This window comes from Morone saxatilis, unplaced genomic scaffold, assembly GCF_004916995.1.
Source record: "Morone saxatilis isolate NCDOM2014 unplaced genomic scaffold, NCSU_SB_2.0 Contig24, whole genome shotgun sequence".
NCBI classification, from domain to species: domain Eukaryota; kingdom Metazoa; phylum Chordata; class Actinopteri; family Moronidae; genus Morone; species Morone saxatilis.
This window is the reverse complement of record NW_023339807.1, coordinates 17,139,334-17,149,256: the sequence shown is the minus strand read 5'-3', so window position 1 is coordinate 17,149,256 and position 9,923 is coordinate 17,139,334. Positions and strand designations below refer to the sequence as shown.

Genomic DNA, 9,923 nt, shown 5'->3' with positions numbered 1-9,923 from the left:
CACACACACACACACCTCCTCCCTGTGTCTGTAATTCTGCCACCAGGAGAAGGAGGGGATCCAGTGGGAGGCCAGGGATGAGCTCTCTGAGGCCGAAGGGGAGGATGAGGAAGACAGGAGGGATGAAGACAGGAGGGAGAAGACGACCACCACATTGAGTTCTGCCGTGTGTGCAAGGATGGAGGGGAGCTGCTTTGCTGTGACACCTGCCCCTCCTCCTACCACATCCACTGCCTCAACCCTCCTCTCCCTGAAATCCCCAATGGAGAATGGATCTGCCCCCGCTGCAAGGTGAGCGCTGTGCACTGGTGCATAAGAGTCTGCGCGTGCATGTGCTCACGTGGGCGTGTGTTGGGATGAAGATGCCATCTTGTGCATTATTTTAGATAAATCATTCTTTTAGTTTTTAATTTTTCTGATTTCTCCTGTCCTAAAAAAAATCACTACTTATATTATTTTTAGAAACAGATTTTCTTATCAGTGGAAAATTACTTCTTCTAACTGACAAGGATATGCTATGATATGCCTATGCTAAATTATTCCTCTCCTCTCCCACTTCCTGACAGTGTCCACAGATGAAGGGCAAAGTCCAGAAGGTTTTAACATGGCGATGGGGGGAGCCGCCAGCTCCCACGCCTGTCCCTCGGCCTGCTGATCTCTCTCCTGATGCCCCTGATCCCCCGCCGCTGGCGGGCCGCAGGGAGAGGGAGTTTTTTGTGAAATGGTGCAATTTGTCCTACTGGCACTGCTCCTGGGTGCTGGAGCTACAGGTACCACACACTGTCTGAAACTGTATCCACCTGTAGTGGATACAGTGATTTTTCTGTGCACTTCCCTCACAAGACACACACAAACCTAATGGTCCTTTCTCTCCCTCCTTGCCGCTCGACCTCAGTTGGAGCTGAACTGCCAGGTGATGTTCCGTAACTACCAGAGGAAGACTGACATGGACGAACCGCCTCCTGTGGATTTTGGAGGTGAAGGTGATGATGATAAAAGCACCAAGAGGAAGAACAAAGATCCTCTCTTTGTCCATATGGAAGAGGAGTTTTACCGCTATGGAGTCAAGATGGAGTGGCTGATGATCCACCGCATCCTCAACCACAGGTGGGACACGTCAAATGTTATAAATACGCAGTTCACCTTTAAAAATAAGCATACAGTAAATATAATTTGCTCTGAGGGTGTGAAAGAATCAGACTGAACTAGTATTTTAGTCTTAAAATTGCCCTTTTAAAAGTGATTATGAATTATATTCTTTGTGGTTGTGAAGTGCATTGCTGTAGGGCAGCAACTACAGTGTTATGGCTTAACATAACTCTTACAAATGAGAAACTAAATCTCAACAAAATAGTGAGAGTTACACTACAAAATACATTGCAATGTAATTTAACGCCATAGGAAATATTGTAATATCTGTATTATCTGTAATACACAGTTGTACACACCTACACACACACAGTAATGGTGCTTTATCATAACTCCATCTTCTTTGTATGTCTTGTATGTCAGTGTCGATAAAAAGAACAATGTACATTACTTGATCAAATGGAGAGATCTGCCCTATGACCAGTCAACCTGGGAGAGTGAAGACATGGACATCCCAGAGTTTGACACCTACAAACAGACATACTGGAATCACAGGTATGCAGAGATTTACAAAATATCAAAAATTTCCTCTCTCATGGCATGAGAGTTGAAAGTATGTTTCATCTCACAAACTGTCATTTTGTTTAAGGGAGCTGATGGTGGGTGAGGAGGGCAGGCCTGGTAAGAAGCTGAAGAAAGCAGTCAAAGTCAAGAAGGCAGAGCGACCACCTGCTAATCCAGTTGTAGATGTAAGTATTTTAAAACTTTGAACCTAAAAAAGCTTATTTTCAAACATAGCTTTAGTTACTGTGAAACTCATGCTGCCAAATATCTTTTTTTTTTGGACTAATGGATTATTAATGATAAAATTAAGCATTGCTGTCAAGTATATTCCCTTGGCAGAATAAAAGTAGCCTAAATCATGACAGATGCAGAATTTATATTCTTCTCGGTTCCTTCCTTCCAGCCCACCATCAAGTTTGATCGGCAGCCTGACTACCTGGACAGCACAGGAGGCACTCTGCATCCATACCAGCTGGAGGGGTTGAACTGGCTGAGGTTTTCTTGGGCTCAGGCCACAGACACGATTCTGGCTGATGAGATGGGTTTAGGCAAGACTGTGCAGACGGCTGTCTTCCTCTACTCATTGTACAAGGAGGTAAGAACAGTGAATTTAATTGCAGTAATTTTAAGCAGTTTTATTTGTCATTGGATTCTTGAGGCAGTGTTATGTTTTGTGTAATTTATAAGGCTACATCTTCCTTTAAGCCTACTTATGTTAAATGTTGAAATGAAATAAAATGCATTTCCTGCAGGTTCCTGATGCTATTTTGTCCAGTCTGCCCTCCCCTGTCAATCAGTGTTAGTGGGTGGGGTTTCAGACATGTGACGCACAGCAACTCTGTCCATCAAAGGGGATGAGTTCTAAGTAAGGAGCTCTATCCTAAAGGCAGGGCAAGACAAATATAGTTGTTTATTAGGGATGTAACAACTCATGATTCGATCCAATTATTATTACTATTATTAGTCTTTATTAAACAAGCACTGTGCACAAAAACATTAATCTCATAATGACGAGATGATTTATGCCAGATTTAGCTTTAAGCTAATTTCCATTTGCAGTCCTTGGGCATTAAAACCATTCATGTACATGCTACACCATTACATAGTCTCACATATCACATTACCCATTATACAAGCAAATCTACAGGCACACATCAACATATAAATATCAGCACATTCATCCAGTATAAAATTACTTTAAAATCACAATTCATTACAATTGTATACAAACTCACAATATGAGTTTCTCGTGATTTATTTTGAACAAAATTTGATTGAAGAAAAAGATTCCTTTATTGCTCAGACTATTTTACATAATCTTCACATATTTGTAGTGCAATTTAACTGTCTGGAGTTTCTTCTTCTTCTCTATTTTTTACATATCTTGTAGTTGATCAAATTATCTACGACTTTGGCTCAGGAGGTAGAGCGGGTTGTTTGCTGATCACAGAGTTGGCAGTTTGAGTGCTGAAGGATTTTCTCCTCGTGCACAGGCCAGCCCCTGTACAGCTCTTTGAATAAAAGCGCTTTATAAATGCAACTATATGAATAACATCTTGACATGTTAATGCTGACTTTGTCTTTCACTGTTACAGGGTCACTCCAAAGGTCCCTTCCTAGTTAGTGCTCCCCTGTCCACCATCATTAATTGGGAGAGAGAGTTTGAGATGTGGGCCCCTGACATGTACGTGGTGACCTACATAGGGGACAAAGACAGCAGGGCTGTCATCAGAGAGAACGAGTTTTCCTTTGAAGGAAATGCAATCCGAGGTGGGAAAAAAGCATCTAAGATGAAGGTAAGGAAAAAGTAAACAAAAGAAAAGGAGGGATGATACCACATGAGGGTATTTAAGAACTTTGATAGGAAATTAATTGCTACTGTTGGTTGTAATTTACATTACAAAAATATTAATGATGCCAAATTATACAAAGGTTCAACAGTTAGTTTGTGGCACTATATTACGACTGGAAACAATTGCTTGGAGCCCTAATTATTGTGTTTCTACTTCTTTGCCTGGCAGCTTAACTAATGTCCCTGTCCCTCTCTGTGCTTTACAGAAAGACTCACCAGTCAAGTTCCACGTCCTGCTGACATCGTATGAGTTGATTACCATTGACCAGGCTGTGCTGGGGTCCATTGAATGGGCCTGTCTGGTTGTGGACGAGGCTCACAGGCTCAAAAACAACCAGTCCAAGGTAATAACATAAAGAACTTTTGTACAAGTGTTTGTTTATTGTGTTTAAAATCTAATTCTGATTAATTTTGCCTTTCTCCTTGCCTGTTACTAGTTTTTCAGAGTGTTGAACAACTACCCGCTGCAACACAAGCTGCTGCTAACTGGTACTCCTCTTCAGAACAACCTGGAGGAGCTCTTCCACTTGCTGAACTTCCTGACCCCAGAGAGATTCAAGTCAGTAGCTGGGGCCACATATACAGCTGTATTGCATATACAACAACGAAACCCACACTGACTCTATTTTTATCTATATTTATGTACATATTCTTTTTTTCAGCAACCTAGAAGGGTTTCTGGAGGAGTTTGCAGACATTGCCAAAGAGGACCAGATCAAGAAGCTCCATGACATGCTGGGACCACACATGCTCAGGAGGCTGAAGGCTGATGTATTCAAACACATGCCTTCAAAGACCGAGCTCATTGTTAGAGTGGAGCTGAGCCCCATGCAGAAGTAAGTTGAGAGACAAGATGTGTAGCAATATCTTTTAACAGTTGTTTGAGTATAAAAACCTATAACAAATGTCTGGATAGTGGACGGTATACAATCTGAATTCTGAACACCTGTATAATATATTTCCATTTGTCTGACCTCTGAATTTCTTCTTCTCTTTATTTTATTTTTTTACATTGTTTCTTTGTTATAACCCAGGAAATACTACAAGTTCATCCTAACACGTAACTTTGAGGCCCTGAACACTCGTGGAGGAGGAAACCAAGTCTCCCTGCTTAATGTGGTGATGGACCTGAAAAAGTGCTGCAATCACCCCTACCTCTTTCCTGCAGCTGCCACAGTATGTGTTCACATTGTTACGTCTGGGGGTGCATGCACTAAACTATGTCTATGTATTAAAACATGCAGTCAGTTTATTCAGATTTATTCTCTGGACTACAGGAGGCACCAAAACTACCTAATGGCATGTATGAGGGCAATGCTCTGACAAAGTCCTCAGGAAAACTGATGCTGCTTCAGAAGATGATGAGGAAGCTGAAGGAGGGCGGCCACAGGGTTCTGGTCTTCTCCCAGATGACCAAAATGCTGGACCTGCTGGAGGACTTCCTGGAGAACGAGGGATACAAATATGAGAGAATTGATGGAGGAGTCACTGGAAACTTGAGACAGGAAGCCATCGACCGCTTTAATGGTGAGCCATTTGCATACACTGTTTGTATTGCCTCAAAACAGCTGATATGGTGTGCTGTCAGTGTTCTAACTTTCTGTCTCTCTATGTTTCTGTTTTTGTCGTTCACCCACAGCTCCCGGTGCTCCCCAGTTTGCTTTCCTCCTCTCGACCAGGGCTGGTGGTTTGGGCATCAATCTCGCCTCTGCTGACACAGTCATTATCTACGACTCTGACTGGAACCCCCACAATGACATCCAGGTATGCAAACCAAACACCTCATGGCCACGTCAGTATGTGGTTATTTGGATGACAGGTGATTATGTTGTGTCTTTCATGTGTGTGTTTTGTAGGCATTCAGCAGAGCTCACCGTATTGGCCAGAACAGGAAAGTGATGATTTATCGCTTCGTTACCAAAGCCTCTGTGGAGGAGAGGATCACGCAGGTCCGTGGAAAGAAATTACACATGGACTATGTCAGGATTCTTTGATTCCCTGCTTCACCGTTTTGTTTGTCCTCCACCTACTTCCCTCTACCAGGTGGCAAAGAAGAAGATGATGCTCACCCATCTGGTGGTGCGACCCGGTCTCGGCTCCAAGACAGGCTCCATGTCCAAGCAGGAGCTTGATGACATCCTCAAGTTTGGAACTGAAGAGTTGTTCAAGGATGAAATCGGAGAAGGTGAGACGTCTTAAATCCACTGCCGGATGCATAATTTTTTACTTGTATGTTCATGTGCATTTTACTATAGACAGTTCTCAAACATTAAAATTTTAACACTGCACATTGTTATGCTTTTGTTTTGGAGGAGGTTTAAGGAGACTGAGGTGGAAAGATCTCTCCACCACTGGTATGCCTGATGTCGGGTCTCTCAGATGTTACAGGTAGTAAATGTAGTCTATGCTTCCTTCCTTTTTATTTGACTTATCCTGCTTTCAGGGGACAGCAAGGAGGATGACAGCAGTGTGATTCACTACGATGACCACGCAATTGACCGTTTGCTAGACAGGAACCAGGATGCCACAGATGACACTGAGCTGCAGAGCATGAACGAATACCTTAGCTCCTTTAAAGTGGCCCAGTATGTGGTCAAAGATGAAGACGATGAGGTACGAATGTGTAACTTAATATAAGTAAATTAAGATAGGGGGTATCTGTAGTAGTCTTTGGTGCAGCTTCAGAAATAGACCTACATCTTACATTACTCTTTAATATTATAGTTTAATCATTATTATTAAATTAATATGAATGAATTAATCCTTTGGTTTGTCTTTGTTTGAGGAGGAGGAGGTGGAACGGGAGGTGATCAAGCAAGAGGAAAGTGTTGATCCCGATTACTGGGAGAAGCTGCTGCGTCACCACTACGAGCAGCAGCAAGAGGATCTCGCCCGAAATCTGGGCAAAGGCAAAAGAACTCGAAAGCCAGTCAACTACAATGACGGCTCCCAGGAGGACCGAGGTATAAGACAGGGTACAGAACAACATATAATGCAACCTCTTCTCGTGTGTGCGTGCTGTGCAGTGCTGTTGGTGGACTTGTGTGTTGTGTGATGTTGGTGTAATATTGTAGGAGAGCCAGTGAGTGCAAGGCATCAAGTTTTATTTTTGTTTTGAATTTGGGTATAGAAAGGGCTGTTTGGCTGTTTTATCCAGCTGAATTTATAATCCTGCTTTATGAGATGCATGCACCAAAAAATAACCAGAATAAGACTGAAATTGTGGGTTGAGGTTCTGTTTGAAATGTAATCGAGAAAATGACCCCAAAGAGGTATTTCTAATTTAGTAAAACTGTTGGCTTAGCCTGTTTGATTGTTGCCATCCAGAACAACAGGGAGCAGTAGCAAATTTCACAAGATAGAAAGAAAGTCACCACTAGTTGGGTATAGAGATTTGGTGATTCACTTGCAAGTATTAAGCTTTAAATGTGTGTTTGATTGACAACAAAAAACATAATGATATACAAGCTGACAGAAAGGGACTGTTTTTTTAGCCTAAAACAACCAGCCGTTGCATTTGAAATAAATGAAGCCTTTGGGCTTTTAACAAGACTAGATTTAAACTTATTTGTGCAAAGGGAATGCAGGATTACAAGGACAGCAGCAGCAGACTGTTAAAAGAAATGTGCAGACAAAATTATTAATGGGAACTGAAAATAAATAAACAGCTCCTTATTTGAAAGTCAAAAAGATTAAATCATAAACTGTAAAGAAAGAACTCAGAAACTGTGTTATGTAAATTATGTTGAATGTTGTGACTTGAATTTGTTCTCATGCTGTGGTTTATTTGTAAGCAGTGAACCCACACAAACTAACTTGCTGTGGTTAAAACCAAATGAGATAAACAAGTTTAATTGAAGTAATATAAGTAAAGAGTTGGGTCTGCCTTACTAATCTAGAGTTATGATAAAACTTTTCTCTTGTTGATTTAGGAATATTTAGTAAAAATGTGGTTCTGATGTGTTGGCTCCCCCTGCTGGCTAAAAGCTGGGTTGACGTTTAATGGGACTGCACGAGGGAGTTTGAATTTACTTTATGTCATCTATCAATAAGATTATGTCCCGGCAGTAAAGACACATTTCTCTGTCTGTGCTCCCTTTAGACTGGCAGGAGGATCAGTCTGATAACCAGTCGGACTACTCGGTGGCCTCGGAGGAGGGCGACGAGGACTTTGATGAACGGAGTGAAGGTAAGGCTTGCTGTTTATAATAAAGACTGTGAATGCATGCACTCTTAACATTTTATATGAAGATATACACATTGCATTTAAGTTGTTTGAAGTTAGTCACTAAGATGTATTTGAGTGTAAGGTCAGACACTACAGGTGAATACGGTAAATATGTCAAACTTATATCATCATGAAACCTTCACAGTTGATGACTTACATTAAGACAATTCTTTTTTGTATTATATATAAGTTTTATGTTTAATCCTAATTTTTCTTCTAAATTATTCCCAAAATCTCACAATTGACCAGTTCATCAAAAAAAAAAAAACCTGTAGTGTCTTGACTTAAGATTTTGTTCCCAGCAAAGCTTGAGACATGGTGGTAGAACTTCCTGTTAATAAGGAAATCTCTACTGTTTGAGCCCCAGTTCTTTCATCCACTAACATCCTTCAAACCACCTCTGCAGATGCTTATTCAGATTCAGACGACAGCTATGATATCCTCATTGACAACCTCAACAACAACTCACGAAAAGGCATTTGTTCCTGCATTTTCTGCATTGAGCGAGCAGAAAGAAAAGGGAAGAAAAGAGAAGGTTAAAAGCAAAGACCCAGGGAAAGACAGTTTAAATCAATGGTTTCTCAGCTAGCTGAACTCTCAACTGCACTTTAAAGACATTGTTTGTGTTCATATTATGTTTTAAGTTGTTTTGAATTGCACTTAAAACGGTTTGTTTAAGGATTGTTGCAGAACAAAATGTTCTCTTATATTTATACAGTTTCTATAAGTTGATATAAATGTAATTACTTCTGCAATTCATTTATAAGGACAAAACAGTGTACATGTTTTGTATTGATTGTATTTTTGTTTTATTTAATTATGGCTCTGTTACTTCAGTTTCATTAAATGAAATCTACCAAAATGCTGCTTTCAGTTGTAAATGCTCTGAAAGATTTATGCTTCAAGAAGAAGCATTTAATGTAGAAGTGCGAAGAGATTGTGAGGAGGGAGAGCTTCAGCAGGATCAGAGTGTGCCATGATGAGCCGTAAGTGGAACGTCTTCACAGAGCAGCTTTAGGACATTAAGAACACACATGACGATACATCAAAATTAACTTTGATTTTTTTTTTTTACTTTTATGGCTTCAGTGAAATGTGACTGCCTAGAATCATGCACTGAATCTCAGATAGTCTAACCGTGTTCATTTTGTTTTTAGCGAATGCCCGCAGACCGAACCGTAAAGGGCTGAGGAACGATCGGGACAAACCTCTGCCTCCGCTGTTGGCAAGAGTGGGCGGGAACATCGAGGTGAGCTCCTACAGATGAAGAATTAGTCAGCACAAGAAGCGAAACAAGGATAAACGCCTCGAAAGTGGCTTCTTTACTTCTGTTATTTCTTTTAAGCATTCAGTTTGCAAACATCTTGACCTTTTTTTGTCTTTCTGTCAGGTTTTGGGCTTCAATGCACGACAAAGGAAGGCTTTCCTGAATGCAGTGATGCGTTATGGGATGCCTCCACAGGATGCTTTCACCAACCAATGGCTGGTTAGGGACCTCCGAGGAAAGTCTGAGAAAGAATTTAAGTGAGTCTCTTTGACATTTTTCTGCTTGCTTGGATACTGAACCTCAATGCTTTTTTGTTGTTATTTTATAAAATGTGTCTGTAGCACAGAATATCAAAAACTTTTCAAAAACATCAAATGTCAGATCAGATCATCTTTTTTACTCAATGTTTGATCAAAGAGTTCCTGATTTAAACCAAATTTTTGCCTTTAATTTAATGTAGACGAAGTGATTGTGTGGTTTCTCATGTTTAAACAATATGGATTATATAAAGTATAGTATGGAAAAAACATTGTACTGCCAATATAATCAAAAAATGTCAAACTATATCCAACCCCAAGTAGCGTCACAGGTTACTTGTCGGGGTCCTTAGCTCTAGAAGCCCCAACCTTTTAGCGGTTATGAATCTTATTTATCATTTAGTTTGATTTGCTGTGTATTTGCTTTGTGCCTTTCTGTGTAGTGTTTGACCGGCTCAGAGATTTTTAACATTTTCCAAATGTATTTACGGTGATATCCTTCTACCTTCATCCTCACACGTGTTTGCAGGGCCTATGTGTCTCTGTTCATGCGGCACCTTTGTGAGCCGGGAGCTGATGGAGCGGAGACCTTTGCAGATGGTGTTCCACGCGAGGGTCTGTCGAGGCAACACGTGCTTACCCGTATTGGTGTGATGTCACTTATAA

At 40.8% G+C, this 9,923-nt stretch overlaps 1 protein-coding gene across 1 annotated transcript in view; it reads left to right on the top strand.

Moving 5' to 3' along the window:
• chd4b (chromodomain helicase DNA binding protein 4b) overlaps window positions 1-9,923 on the top strand; it is a gene marked incomplete at its 5' end in the record, with an annotated part of 14,754 nt that overhangs the window by 3,907 nt on the left and 924 nt on the right. The window contains 22 exon segments of the mRNA XM_035672562.1: window positions 47-127; window positions 130-291; window positions 567-770; window positions 896-1,107; window positions 1,513-1,644; window positions 1,739-1,838; window positions 2,057-2,248; window positions 3,249-3,449; window positions 3,712-3,849; window positions 3,943-4,064; window positions 4,168-4,341; window positions 4,540-4,681; window positions 4,783-5,032; window positions 5,145-5,269; window positions 5,362-5,454; window positions 5,549-5,690; window positions 5,949-6,118; window positions 6,291-6,468; window positions 7,608-7,694; window positions 8,891-8,982; window positions 9,124-9,257; window positions 9,787-9,923. Of these exon segments, the coding sequence (XP_035528455.1) occupies window positions 47-127; window positions 130-291; window positions 567-770; window positions 896-1,107; window positions 1,513-1,644; window positions 1,739-1,838; window positions 2,057-2,248; window positions 3,249-3,449; window positions 3,712-3,849; window positions 3,943-4,064; window positions 4,168-4,341; window positions 4,540-4,681; window positions 4,783-5,032; window positions 5,145-5,269; window positions 5,362-5,454; window positions 5,549-5,690; window positions 5,949-6,118; window positions 6,291-6,468; window positions 7,608-7,694; window positions 8,891-8,982; window positions 9,124-9,257; window positions 9,787-9,923 (3,268 nt within the window).